The sequence below is a fragment of the Calcarisporiella thermophila genome (assembly GCF_041956535.1).
Source record: "Calcarisporiella thermophila strain CBS 279.70 unplaced genomic scaffold VTP21scaffold_7, whole genome shotgun sequence".
NCBI classification, from domain to species: Eukaryota; Fungi; Calcarisporiellomycota; class Calcarisporiellomycetes; order Calcarisporiellales; family Calcarisporiellaceae; genus Calcarisporiella; species Calcarisporiella thermophila.
The window spans coordinates 777,796-801,750 of NW_027192197.1; the positions used below are offsets into that span (position 1 = coordinate 777,796).

Sequence of the window (23,955 nt, forward strand, 5' to 3'; positions counted from 1 at the left end):
CCTTTTTATGGACATTTTATCTCCATAATCAAGGTGAATTATCCAGAGAAAGTCATCTTCGTTATCATATAAGATGGTGCGGAAGCTATGTTCCAAAAGCAACTACTAAAGTCTCCCTTATACGTTTTGCCGCAGCCAACGCATTTGGACCCCGCGCCAGATAAAGTGCTTGTCGCGGGTCGAATGTCAGCTTTCGTGTTATTTATAGAATTCTCGAATTAAATAAAGGGGATAGTGTAGCCAGTCAGGCTTGGTGTGGGAGCCCCATTGTTGGTGGCGGGAATTCGAAATAAATTGGCCGGGCTTATATCTCGTTCCTCTTTCGTTCTTCTCTTTTTTCCCAACCATCTGTCTCGTTCTTTTCTCGTATTTCACCACGCATCATGGCCTCCGGAAACCTCGAAGTTCGCGTTATTTGCGGACGCGACATGAAAAACCAGGTAAATGCCTCTTTTGCACCTCCTCCATGAAGTCCCCAAGAATCTAATGCATTGCATCCGTGAACCATTTCGCGCATCCTTTTCATCAGGAAATTATGGGCAAACAAGACCCGTACACAAAGCTTGGATTTGACGTCACTGGCAAGGAGCTTGCCAAGACTCAAACACATCGCGCTGGAGGTCAGAATCCTCAGTGGAACCAGAATTTCAACTTCAATGTTTATCCCCAGAATTCCGAACTTTTCGTGGAGGTGAGTTCAATTTTCGTCCAGTACATCGTTATCCAATAACGCATTGATTTCTCTGTTGAAATTTAAGGTATGGGATGAGGAGGCTGCACTGGATGATCTCATTGGCTTCTGTGCAATTCCACTCGATCAAGTGTACCGCAACAACGGCTATATGAACGCGTGGTTCGAGATTTTTTTGGTAGGGTTGTTATTGGGAAACCTTAATTTACAATCAAGGGTCCCGGGCTGACGTTTTTATTCTCATCATTAATTAGCCCAAGGGTTATACCTCGGGAGAAATCAATCTGATTCTTATCCACCAAAACCAACAGCCCCAAAATACGGGCTATGGCCCAGTCAAGGGCTACTCCTACATGAACCCGCAGCACCTGCAGCGCATGAAGTCCAGTGAAAAGCGCAAGGTTGCTGCTGAGGTCGGAGCGGTGGGTCTTGGCGGTGCACTTGCCGTCGGTGCTGGCTTCCTTGTAAATAAAATCATCCAAGACCAGCGACACGCGGAAGATGAGAAGCGTCACCAAGAGGAGGAGGCAGCGCGTTTACAGCAGGAGGCCGAGCAGCGCAGACAGCAGGAGGAACTCGCACGCCGGCAGCAATTGGATGAGGAGCGACGCCGATTTGAGCAAGAGAAGCAGCAGTGGTCTCAGCAACAGCATCAATCACAGACATCGCCACAATATCAGCAGCACCAAGGTGGTGGTGACTTTGGTGGTGTGAAGCATTATGGAGGTGGTCATGGTGCCCGTGAATGGGATCCTGTTGGCACGTACGTAAACCATAATTGATGCGCTGGTCCTCTAGGTATTCTTTTAACGCTATTTTGTAGATATGCTATGGGAGATCGCGTCAGCTATCATGGCCGCACCTACGTCTGCTTACAGGGCCATACTTCCAACCCTACCTGGTAATATTTTAACCTGTATTGGATATATTTTTATTTACAAGCAATTAACCCGTGTATTTATGTAGGATGCCCGGTACCTATACATGCTCTCCCCTTACTGTATAGTAAAACACCTGACCTTTTTTCTCTTTGTTTATATAGGTGTAGCTCACTCGCTCTGGCAGGCCCAATAAATATATCGCAAGCATCCCTGATGACACTCATGTTTATGCCATTAGTATTATCCAGTGAGGATATGTCTATGGGAGGGGTTGGGAAAATACTAATTTCATCTTCGTACTTTCTTCAAGTGAATATAAAATAAATATGCATTTTCTTATCGACTCTTGCAACCAAGTGCTGAGGATAACAGCAGATTGTTTTTGAATGCACTGGCAATTGGTAGGATAAAAGCCAATTAGCCGTTGGTTTTCTTGAGTAAGATGACGTCAACTTACCCTAAAATGGGCATAATAAGTCTCTCAGCCTTTATTCCTATCCCGACAACACTCGAGCTGCTATCCCAGTAGCCTTTGAATGACGTTGGTAAATTTTGCAATGGAACTACCGCCAGGGGCACGTTGCTCATTTCGCCGACTCACGAGAGCACCTAGTGTCTCTGCTTCAGTGAACCTGCTGCGGCTATCAACCACACCATAATAATTCTAAGAAATGCGAGAGAGCCAAATTGTCCAATGAACTCCGGCAGAAGCCCAAAGAAGCAAATTTCCGACACTCGGCTTATCAATAGATAAGTTTGGGTGGCTAATGAAAGGAGTCACAAAATCCGGGGAACGCCCAGTATCCAGAGGAGAAACGAGCGCTTTATAAGAGTGGGCAACCATTATTAAAAGATGACTAGACAGTCCCATGAAATTTCACATTCATCAGATATGGCGCGCTCTACATCAAGCGAACGCTCACTAACCCACAACAATCTTGAACATCATGCTCCCTCTAACCACCACCATGTAAAGCATTCCTCCGAATCGGGAAGAGAGAACCTGGATTACCACTATGATGACAGCGAGGAAGAAGAGGAGGAAGATGATGCCGATGTAGAAGAACTAGATTTGGCAATGGTGATGGCTGAAAGTGAAGACAGCAACAAGCTTCAAGGAGTTGCACGTATTAAAGGGTGGACACGAACTTGGCGCATGATACTGTTAACCATTTGTTTAGCTGGGTACGTTGCCACTTTAATATACAACCTATATTGAGTAATGGAGGAATGTCAATAGGTTACTAACTTTTGACAATATTCTTTAACCTGCTTGCCACAATTACCTTTGATATTAGGCTACAATTCACATGTAATGTCTTGTTTTGAGGATATATCTACTCACTTTAGTCTCATCGTTTTATCCTAACATAGGGTCAGTGGAAATGGCATACGGCACCCCGTACCTTCTCTCGCTAGGACTTTCTAAATCTACCATGTCACTCGTGTGGATCGCCGGGCCGCTTTCTGGCCTCGTAATGCAGCCGGTCATTGGCGCATTCTCAGACAGCTGTACTTCAAAATTAGGGCGCAGGAGACCATTCATGCTGGGTGGCTGTGCGTTTGTCGTCGTCACATTACTTATTATTGGGTGGACGCGGGAGATAGGAAAACTCTTGACTGGAGGAGAAGATAGTACAGCAGTATGTGATACTAGTAGAGCTAGCCTTGATTCCTCCAGCTTATTCATCATCTTATTTCTCGGATAGTATCCCAAATTTATTGCAGCCGTTGGCGTGGCGTCCATCTATATTTTAGATTTTTCAATTAATACAGGTAGGAGTCGATTCGAAGGGCGTACACGGATTTTTCTTTGAAAATACAGGGTGCTAAATCTGTTACCTTTTCCATTTTGCTTTGTTTCCCAGTGCAAGCTGCATCTAGAGCATTGATTGTGGATAGTCTTCCCCCATCTCAACAAGAAGAGGGAAGTGCCTGGGCCAGCAGGATGATTGGGTTGGGAGCTATTGGTGGCTATTTTATGTATGGCATCAAAGCAGTTTTTTTTTTCTCACCTTCAGCTTCACAGTCGTGCTCACCTCTTTTGAATATAGGGGCTTCATTAATCTTGTAGCGATATTCCCAATTTTTGGCAACACCCAGCTGAAAGTTCTATGTGTCATTGCATCGGCCGTCCTCATTCTCAGTGAAGCCATCACCTGCTATGCCGTCATTGAACGCGTGCTTCCCAAAGATTCCGCGGCAAAAGCAACCAAGGCAGCGTCCCGCCCCCTGAGAACCTTTGCGGTCATTGCAAAACACATGTGGCATCTCCCGAAACCAGTGCAAAGGCTTTGTAATGTGCAGTTTTTCGCGTGGATGGGATGGTTCCCATTTTCCTTTTATTCAACGACGTGGATCGCCGAGATATATGCGAAAAACAATGCTGATGCGGTGGTCAGCGTCCCTTCTGGCGATAAAGTCGGATCTGCAACCCGCTCTGGCTCATACGCAATGTTAATCAATTCCGTTATATCGCTGCTCTCCTCTTTTCTTCTGCCCGTGTTCGTCAAACCCACGACTAGAAACACGCGGAGAAACTCCCGAATGGTGTCTGCGGCGTCGTCGGCGTCATCCGCGAATATTTTCCGGCGGGCCTGGGGTCGTGTGCAGCTTGCGTTTGGGCGAGTTTTACCCCTCGATTTCCTCACTCTACCCCGTACGTGGACCGCGTCGCACTTTTTGTTTTTCTTGGCCATGTTTTCCACCTTCTTCGTCGGGGATGTAACGGGGGCAACTGTGATCATCGCGATATGCGGGATGAGCTGGGCCGTTAGCATGTGGGCACCCTTTTCGCTCCTGGGAGAGTACATCACGAGACAAGATGAAGAGGTAGAGGCAGTGGCCGATGGGTTGGAGGGAGATGCAGGGATGGGGGTCGAGGATGTCGGTGCGGAGGAAGATACCTATCGACTTGTAGAGGCCAGGGGGAAGGGTGGTCGAGTGTCTTTTAGCAGCCACGAGGAAAACCTCGAGGAGGAGGAGATTGGCGACGAGGGGCACCCGGTGAGGGAGGAGAGAAGGAATGGAGGTGACGACTCCGCGGAAGAGACCCGGGGGTTGACCTCGTCGGGCGAGGCCGAGAAGGTGGGCGAGATCAATCCGCCTCCCCCGGCAGCGTCGAATATGCGCCGGTCTTCCATAGGCTCCCGCCCTTCTCATCAGTGGCGGCGAAAGCTTGCGCAGCGCCGGCTCACGAATCTCGCCATGCAGTCGACGTTTTCGCTTGCCTCCACCCTCGCGGTTAACCGACTTCCGACCCAACATGAATTGGAGAGGGGAGAGCAGCATGCCGACGACGATGACACGCCCTCTGCTGGCATTCTCCTGGGCATCCACAACGTGTACGTGGTGCTTCCTCAGTTCGTAGTCACCTTCTTCTCTAGCGTGGTGTTTGCTCTGTTGGAGCCCGCACGGCCGGACGGATCGGGCGGCCATATGTTCGCCGATACGGGCAACTCGACGGTGCCCGCGGTGCCCAGCGAAACGGGAGAAAGCCATAGCGTGGATTCCATTGCGGTGGTATTGCGTTTTGGCGGCTTGATGGCCGGTGTCGCAGGGCTATTAAGCATCTATCTTTGGAAATCCTGAGCCAACGGGGGGAGGCGGGAAGCCCGTATTTCTGCTAAAAAAAAAACAATGTCTTCTATTTCATGACAAAACTCGCCCCACCCCTTTTCCTTCTCATCTTTTCTCTCCTGTACTTATATATTCGCGCTATTTTTATTTTATTTTATTTTATTTTACATTATTTTCTCTTACTTTATTATACTTTACTCTATTTGCCCTGTTCTATTTCATTCTATAGAATTTGAAAAGGCTTTTCCATAAACTCTTTTGCCGGTACAATTCCATAGGGCTGTACCCAGTCCTTTCTCCTTCCAATCTAGAAAGCTAAAATGACCACAGCCGCAGCCGAAAAGGTTGCCGGATCACCCAGGGTGATGGTGAGCAGCTTGGGGGGGCACTCTCCCATGCTTGCAGAACACTGTGAAACTAACGCAGGGGCCAGCGTGTTGGGTTGGGCCGTGTTAGAGGAAGAGGTTGGCCTAATGAGTCATTTACATTAATTTATTAATTTAATTAAGAGTGTAGTAAACGCAATACGGGGAATCCAATGCTGCAAAAAAAAAGGTGAATTGGGTATGCGTATAAAGCATGGTATATCATACGAGAAAAGCTAGCCTAGGGTTGAGGGAGAGAGAAGGGGAGGTGGGGGACGGGGAGGTAGGAGGCAGGAGACCCTTAAGGATAGGAGCGCCGTGATCAAGGAGGCAATATGGCTTTGACCAAAACTACGACAAGAATCATGGATTAGAAGACAAAACTGTATATATAAAGACCGTTCAACAATGGTGCTGACATGAAATGATGTCGATGACAAACGGCACGACAAAGCGCAATCAATGATGGCGGTGAGCACCTAGACTCGCTCTAGAGGTGGCACCACCACAACATAAGGCTTGGTCCCTCTCGAGCCAAGCTCACCTTCCCGCTCCACGCATATTTCGACTCGCACCGCCCGTCCTGCCCCATCCAGCTCGCCCGGCTCAACTATGGAATAGTTGCGACGATTGTACAAATGCGGGGTCTTCCGAGGAGCTCCGTGGACATCCTCCTGGAACAGACCGAGGGAGACTTCGCTTGTGAATTCATTGAGTCTATATTTTTTGGCCTGCCAGTTGAGGACCCGGATCAACAAGGAGGGGGGAGGATTGTTGACGATCGCCGAGGACACGATTTGGTACATGCAGAAGGGGTCCTGCGTTTCCGCCGGGTGGCGGTCAGAGTAGAGCTTCCCGGCATAGCAGCAGTGCACGTCGCCCGAGAATAGAGTGACTCGAATGCGGCGCGACTCGGCCAACTGCTGCAGACGCTCCAGGAAGTGCTTTCGCCTACACAAGAGAGGGGGATGATGAGTTCAGCTGGTCCCTCGGCTTTCGCCGATAATGCGCCCCACCACTTACTCTGCGATATGGGTCAATCCGGTCCACTCATCCGTCAGGTCGTCGAGCCAGGTTGGATCCTGATTCATGACGTTCATCAGCTTGTCCGACACCAGGCAGGTGAATTTTTTGATGCCCTTGATCCACCGGAAGAAGTACTCGGCGAACGACAGCCGCGGATAAATGACGGGCACCCCCACGTTGATGAAGAGGTGCCGGACGTGTTTCGGAAGCTCTTGCATCCGAGCGAAGAGAGCATCGTAGGTTTGCTGCGAGCAGATCATGTCCTGGGTGCGTTCGGAGCGAGCATCAAGGCAGAGCATGGCACTCTCTGCGCCGAACATAGCAAGAAAGTGTACGCCCTCTCCTACCAATTGGTACCCGTCGCTCGCGGCGCGCTCCGGAGTGGTATGGTGTTGGAAGAGCAAGTAGAAACGCTTTGCGCTGGCGCCTATCCCTCGGAACACCGGGGAATCCTGGAGACTCGGAGGATAGCTTCCGTAGCCATCGATAATGTCGTGATCTGAGCAAGGAAGGACAAAAAAGGATGAGTCTCGCTATATTCATTTTCGCCCCTTGCGCAAGGAGATTGAGTCCTCGAATTTACCATCCCACATGTTCACCGAGGGGACGCTGGCCTGTGCTCTTGCGTACATGCCCGAGGAAAAATGCCGACAGTAGTGGCGAAAGTAGAAGTCGTCCACCACCCCTCGGAACGCGGCCGAGAATTCGGTGCGGAACCGCTTCTTGCGCGGCCAAGTATTGAGCCAGTCTTGAAGCATCGGCTCCTCCAACAGATAGTCCGAGTAGATCTATATCAAAAAACGACATGAGGCATCCCATTCGAAATAAGGCACATGGCCCGGCCCATTTTTTCCTACTTGGTCACCTCCCCCGACCATCACATGGAACTCTTTCTCCGCATGCTTTTTCATAAAGTCCACCCACAGCTCGTCCTTAGCCTCGTACACGTGCGGGTCGGTAATGTCGGTGGAGAGCCCGTTGCATGAGAAATACATCCACCGGAGCTCTTGTCCCAGGGCGGGCACCAGAAACTCGTGATTCTCGTTCACATCCTCCACGCTATACATGACACGGATCGGCTGGGATGCGAGAGGGATTCGGAGCGAGAATCGCCAAAAGTTGCTCTCCCGATAGCGGTGAATTAATTGGGGAAAGAGAGTAGTGCGGTACAATGGAGCCTTGTTGTCAGCTAGGACGGAGGAGTAGAAGATCGAGAGCTTGAGATAGGGGGAAGACGTGGCATTGGCGGGGGCGGAACGCTCGACCATGAGCAGGGAGCCAAGCCAATGCCCTTCCTTCACATTCTCGAAGCGGAGGAGCGGCCCACAAATCCAGCGTGAAAGGGTCGAGCTTGTGTCCATGGAGGGGGTTTGGGGGGCGCAACCATGCAATGGCAAGACTTGTTGCAAAATTGGGAGGGGAGGGGAGAAGAGGGGGGGTAAAGAGAGGAAGGGATCTACTATGGGAGAGAGAGGGAAATAAGGTTATTTCTAGAACAGGCTGGAGCTAATGTGTTAGAAACAGCAATGTCTTTCTTTTTCGCGTTTGTGGAGCCGAAGTAGCAGTCAGTGTCGCGTTTTCCTATTCAACAGGCCAGTGGAGCTCGGATAGAGCTCAACCCAAGGATATGGGAGAGAGGAAATGAAGCTCTTATAGTCTTCAGGCACGGCTCCTTCTTTTCACGTCTGCTCCCACACTCTCAGACCCAAAAAAGAAGTCATCCGGCTCATGACGAGTCAAATTTGCCCATTTCCACCCCTTCCTCTTCCTCCATAGCCACACTATCACCAGGTAAAGAGCAAAAAGTTTAATTCTAATATAACTAAGTTTTTGGTACTAAATAAAACTCTCAAACAAACAATCCGATAAAAAGAAAAGCTTATCATATCTACTCATTTTGTAAGATATACCTCACGTTGTAAAATAGGAAAAGGAAAAGGAAACAATAAAATGGAATGAAACAAGAAAAAGTAGAAAGGAAACACCCTTCCATGCACATGCTCATCAGACTTGCACCAATGCAGTGCGCAGCAAATCACACCGCCTCTCCAGCATCACCAGGCAGGCCTCCATTTGGGCCCGATCCATGCACGCCAACAGCCGCAAAAAAGACCCGTCTTCTTGGCTGGCGGTGGTGGGCTGATGGCTATGGCTGAGGGATTCAGGGGGGGAGGCGGGCGAGTTATCCGGCAAGAACCCAGAACAAGAAAGGCTATTCGACAGAGACGGCAATTCCGTCTTGACCGAAACGCCTTGCGACGCCTGTTGCAGCTGCTGTTGCAAGAGGTGCAAGAAGGAGAGGGTGGTGTTCATTACGGGTTTCGCCTCTTGGTTCTCCACGGCGCCCTCGAGGCGGCTTGAAAACTCAGTCCTCATATCAGAGGAGGGAGCAGCTGGCCGCTCTTCTCTCCAACAGTCACGCCTTCGCTTCTGGATCTTGCTTCGACAGAGGGTGATGGGCCGGTCGCGGTGATGAAGCCGAGCATAGAGCCCACAGGCATTGCAGATCGGCTGGCCTTTGTCATTCTTACGCCAGAGCGGCGTTTGGGTTTGGGAGCAGTTGACGCATACCAAGGTCTCCGTTTTCTTTTGAGTGGCCGCGACTGGATTCGACTGCGCACCGCCTCGCGGGTCGGCGCGCTTGTTGCGTGCGGGAATATGGTAAGGCGCGCTCGAAGTCGGAGATACCAAAGTCTTGTTCCGAACGTTTAGGGGGCGGTGCGATCCATATTGCTTGTAGTAGAGCCCGCAGGCGTTACAGAGGGGATGCTTGCGATCGGGTGTCCGACGCCATAGGGGAGTCTTTGTAACATGGCAGTTGAAGCACTCTAGGTCGCGATCCTTCTTGGGCTTCGCGGGGTGCGAAGACTCGCTCGACGGCGGCGAGGGATCCACCGATGGGGAAGTAGCCACGGGCGAGCTAGGTGGTGAAGCGATGGATGACGGGGAGTCTCCGTTTTGAGGCTGCGAGCTGCTCGCATCCGTATGCATGGAAAATCCGTCGGGAGCGTCTCCCTGCTGCTGCTGCTGCTGCTCTTCAAGGGTGAAAAATAGCGACAACAGATCCTGGTCGTTGACCATCGAGGGCAGGGTAGGATCGTCGAGAAAATCGCTATGGGGACTGCTAGATGCGCTGCTTCCGCTGCTCGTGAAGTCAAGTTCCGACATGCTGAGATCCGGGGAACCGAGAGCAGATGCACAGGCGTCAAATAGAGCAGCGTTGTCTGCAGAAGAAAGCTCTGGGAGAGCGGAGGCCAAACTGGCGGCGATGGAAGCGAATTCCTTGGCTGGATTGGAGAGAGGCATAGTGGGTGTACGTACGTCCGAAGATAAGTCAAAAGAGCCGAAGTGGTTTCGTCTTTAAGGCGGGGGTAGCGGATAGTAGTTAAGAGCTCGGTGAGGTAAGATGGGTTGTTATCAGAATGGGATGAATAGAAAATCAAGCGTTTAGTCTCAAGAGGGAAATTTGAGCAGAAACTGGGATGCGCGATGGGGGGTTAAGTTTCAATCGACGTCGTTACCAACGTGTCCTCCGTCAAGTAAGTAGAAATAGGCCATAATGAATAGATGAAATTAATTAATAATTAATAAAGTCTTTCGTTTCTTGCGAATAGTTAACGAAAGCAGGTGGGAATTTTTTTATATATAAAAAAAGGAGAAAAGTTAAAAGGCGGCCATGGTTGTCCGCACTTAATATCTTCGACAATAGAGAGCACAAGCTGATTTAAATGAAATAGAAAGAGATGAAATGAGAATGCGCAATGGGCAAGTTAATTAAGAGCGGATTGCGGTTTCCAAGAAAATGAAGGACCCCCAGCGAGAAAAAGATAGCGAACCAAGCGGTGAGAACAAACGCAAAAAAAAAGTTATTTATTTACGAATCAGTCAACCCTATCTCTCCAAGCCGCGCAATCCCGTGAACTGTACAACGCCAATGGTAGTGTAATAATCACTCATCAATATGAGCAGGCGGGTTGCACCTAGTCAACGGAGGTTCCTGTGGATGAGCCATGATGAAGTCTCCTCGGCCCCGGCCAATTAGGATGCGATCTGGCTTGTCCAGGATGTTATCCGCCTTGGAAGGCCCCCGGTTGGGAAATTGGCCATTCCAGGCCAGCCTCCGCCCGCACTTGCCACAGCCGAGGCTTGCCTTCGTCAAATCATTCCTCCTGCTGCGGATCCTCCTGAGTCGACCAAGACTTGCTTCCCTGGGATGGGTGTTTTGAACGCCCCCCCACCTCCCTGGCTCAGTTCCTCCTCATATCCCGGCTGTTCTATTTGCCCTCCATTCTTGCTATACTCATCTCTCCTTGATCGGGAGGGAAGCCTGGCCAGGTTTCCATGATGACAATTCTGTATGTATATGGTCTCAAAATTAGGCCAGTTATGGCGAAGAGGAAAATAAAACGATGCGTGCATCTCCTTCGAGATGCATTACTTGGTCCCAAATTGAAAAACGGCCTCCATCGAGAAAGGTTTCCAAAGCTTTAGGTCAGGATGGTTACATTTCAGAGTGCTTGCATCGTGGATCAAACTTGCCAACATTCTTAACATCAAAAACGCCCTATCGGGGTAAATATTTATATCATCGACAACTTTATTGCGGGGGGGGGGGGGAATGATAACCAGCCTCCATCGAGGAGACATTCAACATGGTGCACAATAAAACAATAAAATGCAAAACATAATAGACATTTCGAGATATAAGAGAGAATATCAACTTAGGACGGTATATTAGTTTTGCTTGGGGTAGAGGTCAAAACGCGTGCAGCACTTTTTGTAGGTGGGGGCCACGCGCGCCTTGGTGGCCTGTTCAAAGGCATAGGCAACCCGGAACAGGACATCCTCGCGCAGCGATCCGCTAATGAAGACCAGACCGTAGGGGAGCCCGTCTTTATCGAGAGCAATCGGCACGCTAATGATGGGATACCCGGCCACTGCGGAAGGGGTCGAGAAGGGCACGTTCCCATAGGCCGGGAGGACCAGGGCGTCGACGCCATGCTTGGTCATCAGGGTGTCGATACCCGTCTCTCCATCCCGGAACTTCTTGTGGCCGCTAGCAAGCGCAGCTCGGTACGCCGGGTCCTCGAGCCCTGTCGTGTTTTGCGAAGCGAGGAAGAGCTCCTGACCGAAGAGCGGCATCTCCTCGGCCTTGTGCGCCTCGTTAAAGGCGATTGCGTCAGCAAGGGTGCGGATGGGGGTCTGCTCCAGCTCCGAGAGGTACTTGTTGAGGTCGTGCTTGAACTCGGTGGTCAGCACGATCGACTCCGAGTTGTTGGGATCGGTCCAGAAGGTGGGCTTGTTGGCGGCGAGATCGGCCATTTCCGCGTCGGAAACGAGGTTGACGGGGTCCAGCACCGTGCCGCCCAGCTCCTTCAGCTTGGCGAGCGCCTGCTCAAACGTGGCCAGGTCGTCCCCCAGGGCCCCCTTGTCCCAGAAGAGATTGCGGGGCACTCCCAGCTTGATGCCTTGCAGATCCTTCTTCAAGAACTCGGTGTAGTTCAGCGGCGGTTTCCCCTTGGCCACCTCCGTGGCTGCATCGCGCGCATCGTACCCGGAGATCACGCTCAGGATCAGGGCCGCATCCTCCACGGTGCGGGTCATGGGGCCGATGGAGTCCTGGGAGTGGGAGATGGGGATGACCCCGTCACGGGAGGTCAGGCCGACGGTTGGCTTGATTCCCACGATGAATCCTCTTGAGGCGGGGGCCGTGATCGAGCCATCGGTCTCCGTGCCAATGGACGCGACGGCAAGGTTGGCCGCGACGGATGTGCCGGAGCCAGAGCTAGAGGCAGACGGCGATGCGCTCAGGACGTAGGGGCTCACGCATTGGCCTCCGCGGGCACTCCAGCCTTCTTTAGAGTTCGTGGAACGGAAGCTAGAGGGGATCAAGAAGTTAGTTTATGCAACCCAATCTTGTAGCACCCTCCGCGGGGAGATGCAGGAAGAAGCTTAAGTACTTGGCCCATTCGGCGAGGTTGGCCTTGCCAAGGATGACGGCCCCGGCTTCGCGCAGCTTCTTGATGATGAAAGCGTCCCGGGGAACCTTGGAGCCTTGCAGGGCCAGCGAGCCGGCAGCTAAGTGCAACAGGGGAGGGGGGGATCAGGTTAAGTGCCACAAACACAGAGCGGTGCATCGAAATAAGACAAGACGCTTACTGGTGTTCATAGAGTCTTTGGTGGCGATATTGTCCTTCACCAAGACTATTCAAAAGCGGCGATGGGCCATGCATCCAGTTAATAAAGCACAACCAATGTAAACAGAAGAGGCATTCCTCTTACTCGGAATTCCATGGAGAGGACCCCGCGGGCCCTTCTGCCCTCGCTCGGTATCCAGCTGCTCGGCGATCGCCATCGCATCGGGATTGACCTCGATGACCGAATGTAAATAGGGGTCAATGGCTCGAATGCGTTTAATGTAGCACTCCGTCAGCTGTTTTGCGGTGAGCTTCTTATTGTTGAAAGCGTCCTGGAGCGCGAGGATATTCGTCTCGACAATGGTGACGCCGTTGCAGGAGCTAAGGTCCCGGTCAAGCTCGAGGATGTCAGTGTCATTGGCGGGCTGTAGAGGCGCCGCGGCGGAAAGGGCGAAGAAGCCGAGGGCAAGGACGACGAGGTAGACCTTGTTTACCATTGGAATGCGGATGGGGAAGAGGATGGGGAGCGACAAGGAATAAACGAAGGTATGCGAGGGGGAGGGGGGAGGAAGAGGGCAAGGGCAGGGAGGAGGGGGCAGCCTTTATGGCCAGGAAAACAGCGGGTGAGCTAGATAAAGAGGGGGGAACGGTCTGGTTCCAAGCTGAGGACCGGAATCGTGGTCAAATCCTGGTGAAACGGAGCCAGAAGCTTTGTGTGTAGCTCAGCAACCGTACGAGGGGGATCGTAGGGCACGCTTTGGCGAAAGGGGAAAGGGCCCTCGCGGGAGCAGGCATGCGTGTGGTCACTTGCCCGCCCGATTTTCCATGCTCGCTTGCATGGAAAAGTGCTGGGTTGCAGGCCGCCGGCCTCGAATCCTCCCCGCCCGTGGCATCTGACCTCTCTGCCAGTTGCAACCTCCCGGTCCGTAGCACAATCTAATCACAAAGAAAGCAGATTTCAGCCTAGAGGCCGGGGATTTCAGACACCTCTCGGGTTTCCCGCTGCGTCCCGCTCCACTGGTGTTTGTTTGAGTTGGAGCCCGTCGACCTAGACCTTCACACGGCCGAAACCCGCGCAGTGGTTAGCAGGCCAACTCGCGGCATGGCCAGCTCCAAGCCGCGCGCAGGGGAGCTGCGCAGGGCGCGGCCAGTGCCTGCACCGCAGCAGCTCTTCCAAGGGGCGAGGGCGGGATGGGGCGGGGAAGGCGAGGCCGGCAACGCCACCCCTCTTGGCAGTGTAAAACCTCGGTGTCTGGGATTGTCTCCACAAGCCTCAGAGGAGACGGCCTCTGAAACTCGGGCCGGATGCTCTGGTCGCAAGGTCTTAGTTCGTCGCCCTTTTAGTGGCCGCTTTTGGAAGATTATTGCGCAACCGCCATGTTCTTTTGATGCGCTTTTATGACAATGTGTCTTGCTATATATTTCTTTTCGCTGTTTTCGAACCCTCCTCGCTTAATTTTTATTTTTTCGATCATCCCATATTCCCGCTCAGCGGCGTCCGCTAAGTTCATCCCCGCCTATTGCTGCAAACATACGACTCGATCATACCGCGTGTGACTGCTGGTAAATTGCTTCCTAAAAATTGGCCCACTTCTTTTGCGCTGTGCAAAAGCTAGCGACCGACACTCACTGAAATGTCCTATCCAGCATCCTTTTCTGCACAGATATTCTCGCTTTCGTGGGCGTGTAGCTCGTGGACAAAAGGTCTGTGGGGCTCTTGCCTCTGTGCCCTCCGCCTCCCTCTCTGAAATCACAAGGGAGAAGCTAATCTATGTTCCCCCATTCACAGCCACCCTCCTTATTCACAACCAGCTTGTCTTCTTCAGGCGAGAGCTGTTTAGTGAGGAAGAGAAGCGCTTGGTCGCATTCTATCATCTGATTATTGCTTATAGCGCCCTCCGTTGGTCCCGGTGGAAAGTGAGAATTGAACATCCTACAGTGGTTTTATACCTTTTCGCATTAACCCCTCCCCTCCCCTCCTCCTCCTCCTCCTCCTCCTCCTCCTCCAACCCAAACCAATCCCATACTTAGCGGCCGGAATTAGCCTCGACTAATATCCAAGTGATTCTTCCTTTCCTCATGATGTTTACCCTTCTTGGCACCCTCGTGGATGAGGCGGTGCATTTTTTCCTCATCCGCCACTTTGCTCATCTCCGCTTAGGAATCGTGCTGACGGGCAAGCCTGCCCCTGACGGAATGACGGATGCCGACTGCGCAATATGCTACGGAACAAGGATGATATCGAAGAGCGCCGACGACGATCCCCTGGAAAGCTACTGCGCCGTGCCGCACCACGTGTTCCACCGGCAATGCCTTAAGGCTTGGTGGCTGGCGGGGTATTTCAGTCGCTACCGCGTCACCGTCGCGGACCACACCTTGACGCTGGGGAACGAGTGGATTGGCGACGAGTTGCTGGGGGGCTCCTCCGTCAACGGGAGCCGGTGCTCGTGCCCCACTTGTCGGCAGCCGCTTGTCTACCGAGTGGTCAACACGTGGGAGGAGGCGACCCGAGATAAGGCGCAGGGCCAAGCATGGCATGTCGTCGCGCGGAGACGGGCATCCCATTTGCTGAGGGAGGCCCAGAAGCTAGTGAAGTGGCAGAACGTGCTGCTGCGAGGCTCCTTGACCGTGGGCTACGGAATGCTGATCTATGGGGCCATCTTGGCTAGAATCTATCTGCTGAGGCGGCAAATCTGGAGGCGAAGTGTCAAGGCATAGCGCCGGGCTATGGCTATTGTACGTCTATGTATGTGTACAGGAGAAAATATCCACCGCTTTGAATGTAAATATATGTTGTTTTGTATGTGATCCCGCACGAAAAGAGACGGCCGCAACATGCGCCGTGGCCAAGTGGAAAATTCCTTGAGACGGCGAGTGGGATAAGCCCTAAAAATTTCCACCGCCCTTCCAACATGATATGATGGCGCAGTGCTCCCGCTTCGCGCGGCTTTCGCTTATTTGTACAATGTCAAAAATAGGATCCTTGGAAGCATTTTAAGGAACCATTCCGAGACATCATGCTCAAAGCTCGTGCAATCTACGACTGTACGGCCGATGAGGAAGGCGAACTGTCATTTCGCGAAGGGGCCATACTTGTAGATGGTAATATTTTGCCGCATGCGCTGCGGAGACGCGTTGAATGAATAGGATTGTATTTAACATTCCGCCCGATTCTGCTTGCATTTTGGCCATGTAGTAAGGGAGTCGGAGGAGGAAGGCTGGTATGAGGGCAGGCTAAAAGGCACCAACACGCGCGGCCTATTTCCATACAACTACGTTGAGATTTTCACAGACGACGAGGGCGTGGAAGGCGAAAAGGTAACGCTTTCGATCCCTTGGAATTTTTTTCCCCATTTCCATCCTCACCCTTCCCCTTGTTCGCCATCGGTAGCCGCCATCCACTAGCGATTTCACCCAGCTGGCGCAACCTGTTGCAACCGCTGCCTTTTCTCAGCCTAAGAGCTGGATCACTTTTAATGCCGAGCAACCCGCTCCCATCCCCGCCTCCGCCCCCTCTTTCTCCCCCTCCTCCCAAAATCCTTCCACTTCCGATACCGCGCAATTCCCAGAATGGGCGAAGCCAGTCAGCAAAATAAACTCCAATCTTCTTGCCACTTTTGGTGGCTCACAGCCATCGCAGCAAGCGTCGCAAACGCCATTGGGAAAGCCGGCTCTGAAGCCGAAGCCGGCGACAAAATCAAAGCCATTCGTTGGGGTGGAGGAGAGAGAAAAGGGGGAGGCGGAGCCCCCGCGTGAGGCAGTATCGGTCAGGGAATTGAAGAAAAATCTGGAGAACGTGAGCCTAGGAGGGATTGCTGCGGCGAAGCCTAGCTCAGGAGCAGGAATGGCAGGGGCGGGGGGTGCTCTTCGCTCGAGTGTCGGCTCCCATCTCCTTGCTGGGGCATTACAGTCGGCCGAGAAGACGGTGGGCGGAGACGAGAGGAAGCAGGCGGCCGGGGGGGTAGAGACCGAGCCTAGCAAGCCGCTTTCCATCCGCGAGCGTCAGGCTCTGTTTGAAAACCTTAAACAGGGCTCTCCTGCGGGGCGTTCGACCTCCATGGTCAGCTTGCCCCTTGGCGGGAAACCGCCCGTCGCGGCTAAACCAGTGCTTGCACGGACCTTCACGGGCCCCAGGACTGCGTCCCCGGAGCCCCTTCAACCCCGAACCATCACCTCAGCCCCGCCAGCGCTGCCGAAAAAGCCGGCCGCCATGGCCGCGAGAACAGAAAGTGCCCCTCCCCCTATGCCACCGCGCCCAAATTCCGCCTCCATCCATAAAGTAACTCATGCCCTTCGCCTCTCTTTGTTCGAATGGCTTATTAACTCTCTGCCCCACTCTAGCTGGACAGTTCTTCTCAAGCGAGTCCAGCCACCAATTTTGCTCCGCCGCTCCCCTCACGACCCCGCCCCCCTCGTCTCCGCAATTCGTCGTCAGACCCTGACAAAGCAAAGGAGGAGCCGGCTAAACCTCCCGCCCCTGAGGGGAAGGCGCCTCCAAATCTGCCGCCTCGCCGCGCATCGAGCAACGTGAAGAGCACGAGCTTGAGCGCGGGCGAGAGCACCCCTAAAGTTACCGGTGGGTATTCAGCAGGGGTGCGGGAGATCCCTCCTCCTCCGGGAAAGACCCCCCCTAGACCCTCTCGCAAGAACCCGTTCCTCGTGGAGAATGGAGACGGGATTCCTGCCGATGCACGTAGACGCTACGAGGCTCTGTTTGATGAGACGGCGGCTGGCGCCGAGTACATGGAGGGCACCCAGGTGCGCCAGATCTTCATGCGAAGCAAGTTGGATAAGAAAACACTGGCGAAGATATGGTAAGCTGACTCTCCCTTCTCCGTTTCGGGGCATGATCCCCCTCTCCCATGGAATGGGGCTGCTGACCGCCCGGACCTCCTTCGTAGGGATCTGGCCGACTACGACGAAGATGGGCGCCTCTCGCGCCACGAATTTTGCGTGGGGATGCACCTCATCGATGAGCGGCTGCGCAACCATCCCTTACCGGACGAGCTTCCCGAGAGTTTACGGCCCTGAGTTTGCTCCTTTTCTTCCTCTATTCTACAATAAATCTTAATGCTGGCGAGGCTGGGCATCGTTGAAATGGCGGGTTGCCCCCCAGGATACCTTTTTGCTTTGTTTTGGTCTTGTGCGTTCTTTTCTTTCCATTCTTCGGCAAGGTTGGAGTGATTTTCGGGAAGGGCTTTGGTTGGGAGGAGCCAGCTCACGAATCAAAGCCTCTCAAAAAAGTACAAAAATACTTGAAAAATGCAGGCGACACATTTGCTTCATTATTTTAGTTGGTTTAGTAATAGCCCGCTGCCCACTCCATAGGAACGCATTCTTCCCCGATCCCATCAGCCTAGTTTTCAGAGATTCCTTGGAATCGGATAAAGGAATGACAAAGAAGGAGGAGAAAGACTCGTCCAAGAGCCGGAAGCCAGCCAGTAAGTGATCGCCATCCTTATCCATGGCATCGCTAGCCTCCCCGATGGGACGCTGACAAACCTGATCCTTTCAAACATTAGATACTGCATTCAAGCAGCAGCGGCTAAAGGCATGGCAGCCCATCCTCACCCCCAAAACCATGCTTCCGGCCCTCTTCGCCATCGGCCTCATTTTCGCCCCATTGGGCGGCCTCTTATTATACGCGAGCAATCGGGTGACCGAGCTTGAGATTGATTACACAAACTGCAACAAAGCTGGTCCAAACTTCACCCCCATCCCCCCAGGATCACATTCCTTTAATCTCTCGCCCAATGACACTAGCCTGCAGCCATCCTATAAATTTCGGACGGAGACATCTTTCCTGGTGGGTAGGAACCCAAACAACCGGACGGTGGGTCGGTGCACTCTGCGCTTCACCCTTCCAGAGACGCTTCGCGCCCCAGTGTTTGTGTACTACCGGCTGACCAATTTTTATCAGAATCATCGGCGCTACGTTAAGAGCCTTGACGTCAATCAGCTCAAGGGCGAAAGTGTCCCAGCCGCATCTCTGCAGTCGGGAAACTGCTGGCCGCTCGCCACCTCTTCCGACGGCCTGCCCATCTACCCCTGCGGCATGATTGCCAATTCACTCTTTAACGACACGATTGGAAATTTCACCCTTGTGTCCCAGTCGCCAAATCGCACCTACGTGTTCTCCCCCAAAGGCATCGCATGGCCATCAGACGCAAGCAAGTTTGGAAAGACCCAATATTCCCCGGCCCAGTGCAGGCCTCCCCCGAATTGGGCCCCAAGGTATCCGGATGGAAAATACACCAACGAGTACCCACCCCCCAACATCAATGAGGACGAGCACTTTCAAGTGTGGATGCGAACCGCTGCGCTCCCGAACTTTAGAAAGCTCTATGGGCGAAACGATGGGGAGAGCATGTCCGCAGGAACGTACGAGGTCGAGATTGATATGAGTATGTATACACTGTTCTACGCAAACTCCGTCCAGGTGCTGTGATGTACTAATGCGTGGCTTTCAACGACATAGATTTCGACATGAGCTCCTATGGCGGCTCCAAAGCGATCATCCTCTCCACCATCACCTTCCTAGGGGGCCGCAACCCCTACCTTGGCATCGCATACATGGTGGTGGGGGCGCTATGTGTTTTAATTGCTCTGATATTCACCGTGTGGCATTGCGTGCGACCTCGCAAACTCGGCGACCCGAGCTATCTCTCTTGGAACAATCCCGCAAAGGCAGCTGCCATGAGCAACGCTCACAGGCGGGGGTGGGGCCTATTCCGGCGGAAAAAACAGGGTTAAACTCGAAATAGATTCGACGGTGACCCTAATGTGAATATAATGTTGTTTTTCTTTATATTTAATTTATTCTTTATTTTTTATTTCCTTCGCCTTCTTTCTTGCCCTCCCTCTTCTCTTTCTTCTTCTTCTTCTTCATCTAATTCATCCGACAGCTATTCCTTAATATTTCTATGGAGTTATCCCTACCTTTTTGTAGCAGCCTCCCTGACCTCCCCCCCCCCCCTTTTTTTTTCCCTTCTTTCGTCTCTATATTTATAATTTATGACTTTACAATATCAATCGTCTCCGTTAGTTTCTTTTGTATGATACTGATACGCTTTGCTTTTTCTTCATATAATAAAAAAAAGGTATATTCAAAATGTACAGGAATTCTATTCAGCCTAAGCGGAGCTCCCTACCCCACACGCCTTTAAAAGAGTGGGGCCGTCTAGCGCTTCCGGGATGCGCCCTTGGGCCAGCTCGGCTCTTCCCCCTCCCTTTCCCCCAACGCGTTGCATGATCTGCTTCAAAATCTAAACCCACACAGGTTAATACGTCGGGGCTAAAAGGATAAAATAAAGGTAACCAAACAAGTGGAATGAGGACATACCTTGTTGGCATTGCTGCCGCCAGCATTCGCTCCAACCCCGATGATCACTCTTTGGCCGCCACACAGGACGTGCACTTGGCTAGGTCGGGTCTCCACCAGAAAGCCCATCCTTTTGACCAGGTATTCTGCATCGTCTGACTCCTCCAGCCACACTTCAAGATCTTGGCCGTCGACTCTGCCTTGGTGAGCATGGTGGGATGGGAGGATGGGGGAGCGGGCAAGACGATCGAGAAGCTCTTGATTACGTTTTGAGAGGAGTTTGGATTGGGCCTGCAGTGCTGCGATGCTGTCTTCTAATCGATGGGGGAGGGTTTGCTAATAGCGAAGTTTCCATCAGTAAAAAGAGTGGCCAAATGAGAGCTCGGTTGGAAAATCTTACCCCAAGTTTTGCCATCACCCCTTGAAGGTATTCGTGCTGGGACATATACCATCGCACGCAGGCTCGTCCCGCCACGGCCTCTATGCGTCGCGTTCCCGCGGCAACCGACCCCTCTGACAGGATCTTGAACGGATAAATCTTCTCGATGCTGTCAAGGTGGGTTCCACCACAGAGCTCTTTGGACACGCTCGGGATCTTAGAACAGAGCATATATGAAAACGTCCATCCAAACCTAGAAATAAGGGGGGACCATTTACCTCGACCATGCGAACAATCTCCCCATACTTCTCGGAGAAAGTAGCGATCGCGCCCTCCTCAATGGCTTGTTTGTAGGGTATTGTCTAATTCATAGTGAAGTGGTCGCACCATGAGAGCTAAAGCCGGCAATATAGAAAAGTTTTGGCTTTACCTTGATCTGGGTCCGAGCCCCCGAAAGGGACACCTCATTGATCCATGCCTCAATTGCTTTGACTTGCTCAGGCGTCACTCCGCGACCGTACGTAAAGTCAAACCGCAGTCTCTCGGTATCAACCAACGATCCAGCCTGCACTACGTCCACTCTGAGCGTTTTCCTCAGCGCCGCATTCAATAGATGGGTAGCCGTATGATGGATTTCCATTCCCTCACGTCTTACTGGATCAACCCTGGCCTCAACTGCATTCCCCTCGCGCAACAGCCTCGCGTCCACCTCTCTTTGGCTCTGGTCGGATGGGCCCGATACCTGCAATACCAATCCTCCTTCGTAAGGCTGCAATACAGAATCGACGTTCCATGTGCTCCCGTTGGAGAGTGTAAGCGACCCCCGATCTGGGAGTTGACCGCCCCCTAGCCCGTAAAAGGGACAGGGATCAATTGCCACGTAGGATTTGCCACCCGGATCTAACGAAAGCGATGAGGCGAGGATTTTGGATTGAGAGGAGAGGAGGGTGGGATCATAACCGGTGAAGATGGGCGACACGCCTTTGGCTTGCCAATCTTCCAAGAAAAGAAAATTAAATAACTATGGTAGGTTTATCCAAAAGCAAAACATGGAATTGTAATTACCAACAAACTCGGAGAAACCTTGGCCATCGGCCGACTTCCACGATGCTCGGCCGCGCTTCTTTTGCTCCATCTGAAGTGCATGGACCTCTACACTCATCTCGGGGTTACCACATGTCTGAAAACGCTATGAAATAGATAATAAAAAAAGCGTACCTGCGACGTCGACACTCCATCCACGTTCATTGGCAATCACCACAGTTAAGTCCACCGGGAACCCATAGGTATCATAGAGTTGGAAAGCGATCTCGGGCGGTACACGCTTCTCGTGGGCCAACTCGGGTCGCATGAAGGAAGCGTCGAGGAGCTCTAACCCGCGTTGTAATGTCTTGAGGAAAATTTCTTCCTCTTGGCAAATGATGCCCTTGATGGATTCCGAGCGAGTAAAGAGCTCGGGATAGAGTTGGCGGTCGATGGTGGAAATGAGGTGGCCATAAATCTCTGTCATGAAGGGCTCTGCAGTGGAAACACCGGGATTGGTATCAAAATGGTGGTAGTAGCAGGCAGAATATGGTTTATGGAGAATCACCTTTAAATCCCAGCTGCCATCCAGAGCGAAGTGCCCTGCGGAGAATGCGTCTGAGGACATATCCACGCCCAATGTTGCTAAGCAAGAAAAAGAAAAATAATGGGACCCCAGCCAATGTAAGCAATCTTGGGTGCGAAGAGGATTGAGGAAAACACCTCAAAGTTACCTTGGAATCACCCCGTCCCCTATTAGAAAGCAACTGGCTCTGAAGTGATCAACAATGATTTTCTCGGCAGGAGTCGCTAATGAGGAAGGAGACTAGAAACAGACCGATTAGTCGAAAGATAACCGCAAGTGACCACCAGAGAACAATCGAACCTCAAGGCTTCTTTTTGCCATGACGTCCCGCAAACCCTCAATAAGTTTGCGGAATTCGTCCGTCTCGAAATTATCCACTTTGCCCTGAGAAAGACGTGTTATTTCATGGGATGATATAGTCGGCTCATTTCAGTTTACCTGGAGTGCGGAAGCCAGTCTCTCCAACCCCATTCCAGTATCTATACAGAGGGTGGGCAAGTCCTCGAGAGAACCCTTCTCGTTGCGGTAGTTCTGCATGAACACCAAATTCCAAATCTCGACCCATCTAGGCAACGTATTGTCATTCAGCTAGTGTAGAATGAGGACATTCAAACGCAATGTCTACCTTTCTGCAAGGGTTTCATCCTGTGTATCCCAAAATATTTCTGTGCACGGCCCGCAAGGCCCTTCTCCATCGCTCATAGTCCAAAAGTTATCTGCGTGGCCACAGCGGAGAATACGACTGTCCGGAAGTCCAATCTCATTCCTCCATATTTGATAACTTGGCAGGTCCTCGTGTAATACACTTCAATAGAAATAGAGGGTGAGGAGTTGGGCATTTCATAAGCCCAGGGCAGTCCTTTGAAATAAAGCCTTACGTGACGCGCAGTCGCTCTTCAGGTAAACCTAGTTTTTCGGTCAGAAAATTCCATGCAAATCGTATCGCTTGAGTTTTGGAGTAATCTCCAAAGGAGAAATTGCCAAGCATCTCGAAAAATGTATGGTGTCTTGGGGTAAAGCCAACATTGTCCAAATCGTTGTGTTTACCTGTAGTTTAATTCCAATCGGATTAGACAAGCTAGATGCAAAGCAAGCAAATAAGAGGACACTACTTACCCCCCGCCCGCATACACTTTTGAATAGTTACAGCGCGACGGAATGGAGCCTTTTCGGGATGGAGGAAATATTTCTTGAATTGGACCATACCTAAAAGGAATACAAATTCTCTTATATTTTGCTGCACATCAACTCTCATTAAAATGCGTTACCAGCATTGGTGAAGAGTAATGATGGATCATCGTGCGGAATCAGGCTAGCACTTTTGACTGGTTCGTGCCCATGCTCTCGAAAGTAGTCGATGAATTTATGACGTATATTCGCAGAAGATATTGGTGGGCTACTAGTCGCATTGGAGAAAAATCGGGCGGAGAATAAGGACCAACGCGAGGGAATAAATAAAGATGGTGTCAAACCATTTCGCCTATATGTGGGGCGACATGTAAATCGGTGCATGGTTTTATTTTACAAGGCCCTACTCACAACGAAGAGCTTTTCATTTCTCGGGATCTGAAATGTGACTTTCAAACAGTCACATTGAAGGTAAACATCGATTTGAACCCAATGGCTGGTGTGTTGCATTGAAATTAACCAAGACCAGGTTAATATACCATAAATGAAAACTATCGAGGTATCTAAAATTTTATTCACTGGAGTGCTGGTTACTTGTCAAAGACCTAAATCAATTAGGTGGAGTTTTATAGTATGTTTATTTGCACTCCTTCTATTACACTCATGTCTTTATTTGATTGTCCGTGCTCCCTAAGGGTGGAAAAGCTTTGAGCCCATACTAGTTTACTACCACCAATTTGCCATGGTAATCTCACTATCTGGATATCGGCCGATTCCACAGCAAGTTCCTCCCCAGAACGAAAACAATGGTTAACAGCAGCCAACTGCTCGAGTCGGGC

At 51.6% G+C, this 23,955-nt stretch overlaps 11 protein-coding genes across 11 annotated transcripts; 7 read left to right on the forward strand and 4 right to left on the reverse strand.

Annotated features, from left to right (window-relative positions):
- Window positions 1-383: 383 nt before the first annotated feature.
- On the forward strand, window positions 384-1,697 carry VTP21DRAFT_10607 (uncharacterized protein; the record flags this gene model as incomplete). The annotated part of the gene is made up of 6 exons (XM_069389962.1): window positions 384-440; window positions 530-691; window positions 759-869; window positions 946-1,454; window positions 1,515-1,592; window positions 1,658-1,697. The coding sequence occupies 6 exons, from the start codon at window positions 384-386 to the stop codon at window positions 1,695-1,697; spliced, it is 957 nt and encodes a 318-aa protein (XP_069253230.1).
- A 767-nt stretch (window positions 1,698-2,464) lies between these two features.
- Window positions 2,465-5,163, forward strand: VTP21DRAFT_10608 (uncharacterized protein; the record flags this gene model as incomplete). The annotated part of the gene is made up of 6 exons (XM_069389963.1): window positions 2,465-2,757; window positions 2,871-2,884; window positions 2,947-3,215; window positions 3,282-3,348; window positions 3,441-3,555; window positions 3,627-5,163. 6 exons carry the CDS (start codon window positions 2,465-2,467, stop codon window positions 5,161-5,163), a joined length of 2,295 nt encoding a protein of 764 aa, XP_069253231.1.
- A 295-nt stretch (window positions 5,164-5,458) lies between these two features.
- On the reverse strand, window positions 5,459-7,903 carry VTP21DRAFT_10609 (uncharacterized protein; the record flags this gene model as incomplete). The annotated part of the gene is made up of 5 exons (XM_069389964.1): window positions 5,459-5,621; window positions 6,006-6,467; window positions 6,540-7,041; window positions 7,126-7,330; window positions 7,400-7,903. The coding sequence occupies 5 exons, from the start codon at window positions 7,901-7,903 to the stop codon at window positions 5,459-5,461; spliced, it is 1,836 nt and encodes a 611-aa protein (XP_069253232.1).
- Window positions 7,904-8,546: 643 nt separating this feature from the next.
- On the reverse strand, window positions 8,547-9,848 carry VTP21DRAFT_10610 (uncharacterized protein; the record flags this gene model as incomplete). Its single annotated transcript, XM_069389966.1, has 1 exon — window positions 8,547-9,848. One exon carries the CDS (start codon window positions 9,846-9,848, stop codon window positions 8,547-8,549), a length of 1,302 nt encoding a protein of 433 aa, XP_069253233.1.
- Window positions 9,849-10,344: 496 nt separating this feature from the next.
- Window positions 10,345-10,887, forward strand: VTP21DRAFT_10611 (uncharacterized protein; the record flags this gene model as incomplete). Its single annotated transcript, XM_069389967.1, has 2 exons — window positions 10,345-10,479; window positions 10,585-10,887. 2 exons carry the CDS (start codon window positions 10,345-10,347, stop codon window positions 10,885-10,887), a joined length of 438 nt encoding a protein of 145 aa, XP_069253234.1.
- Window positions 10,888-11,276: 389 nt separating this feature from the next.
- On the reverse strand, window positions 11,277-13,176 carry VTP21DRAFT_10612 (uncharacterized protein; the record flags this gene model as incomplete). Its single annotated transcript, XM_069389968.1, has 4 exons — window positions 11,277-12,420; window positions 12,503-12,620; window positions 12,702-12,746; window positions 12,825-13,176. 4 exons carry the CDS (start codon window positions 13,174-13,176, stop codon window positions 11,277-11,279), a joined length of 1,659 nt encoding a protein of 552 aa, XP_069253235.1.
- A 296-nt stretch (window positions 13,177-13,472) lies between these two features.
- Window positions 13,473-14,081, forward strand: VTP21DRAFT_10613 (uncharacterized protein; the record flags this gene model as incomplete). The annotated part of the gene is made up of 2 exons (XM_069389969.1): window positions 13,473-13,605; window positions 13,663-14,081. The coding sequence occupies 2 exons, from the start codon at window positions 13,473-13,475 to the stop codon at window positions 14,079-14,081; spliced, it is 552 nt and encodes a 183-aa protein (XP_069253236.1).
- Window positions 14,082-14,313: 232 nt separating this feature from the next.
- VTP21DRAFT_10614 (uncharacterized protein) lies at window positions 14,314-15,397 on the forward strand (the record flags this gene model as incomplete). Its single annotated transcript, XM_069389970.1, has 3 exons — window positions 14,314-14,383; window positions 14,469-14,596; window positions 14,711-15,397. The coding sequence occupies 3 exons, from the start codon at window positions 14,314-14,316 to the stop codon at window positions 15,395-15,397; spliced, it is 885 nt and encodes a 294-aa protein (XP_069253237.1).
- Window positions 15,398-15,696: 299 nt separating this feature from the next.
- Window positions 15,697-17,710, forward strand: VTP21DRAFT_10615 (uncharacterized protein; the record flags this gene model as incomplete). The annotated part of the gene is made up of 5 exons (XM_069389971.1): window positions 15,697-15,781; window positions 15,876-15,997; window positions 16,071-16,958; window positions 17,021-17,493; window positions 17,581-17,710. The coding sequence occupies 5 exons, from the start codon at window positions 15,697-15,699 to the stop codon at window positions 17,708-17,710; spliced, it is 1,698 nt and encodes a 565-aa protein (XP_069253238.1).
- Window positions 17,711-18,071: 361 nt separating this feature from the next.
- Window positions 18,072-19,432, forward strand: VTP21DRAFT_10616 (uncharacterized protein; the record flags this gene model as incomplete). Its single annotated transcript, XM_069389972.1, has 3 exons — window positions 18,072-18,120; window positions 18,202-19,083; window positions 19,158-19,432. The coding sequence occupies 3 exons, from the start codon at window positions 18,072-18,074 to the stop codon at window positions 19,430-19,432; spliced, it is 1,206 nt and encodes a 401-aa protein (XP_069253239.1).
- A 380-nt stretch (window positions 19,433-19,812) lies between these two features.
- Window positions 19,813-23,500, reverse strand: VTP21DRAFT_10617 (uncharacterized protein; the record flags this gene model as incomplete). The annotated part of the gene is made up of 15 exons (XM_069389973.1): window positions 19,813-19,944; window positions 20,022-20,336; window positions 20,401-20,595; window positions 20,658-20,741; window positions 20,810-21,375; window positions 21,445-21,531; window positions 21,598-21,897; window positions 21,971-22,047; window positions 22,137-22,228; window positions 22,289-22,372; window positions 22,427-22,553; window positions 22,614-22,793; window positions 22,867-23,035; window positions 23,105-23,194; window positions 23,257-23,500. The coding sequence occupies 15 exons, from the start codon at window positions 23,498-23,500 to the stop codon at window positions 19,813-19,815; spliced, it is 2,742 nt and encodes a 913-aa protein (XP_069253240.1).
- Window positions 23,501-23,955: the final 455 nt, after the last annotated feature.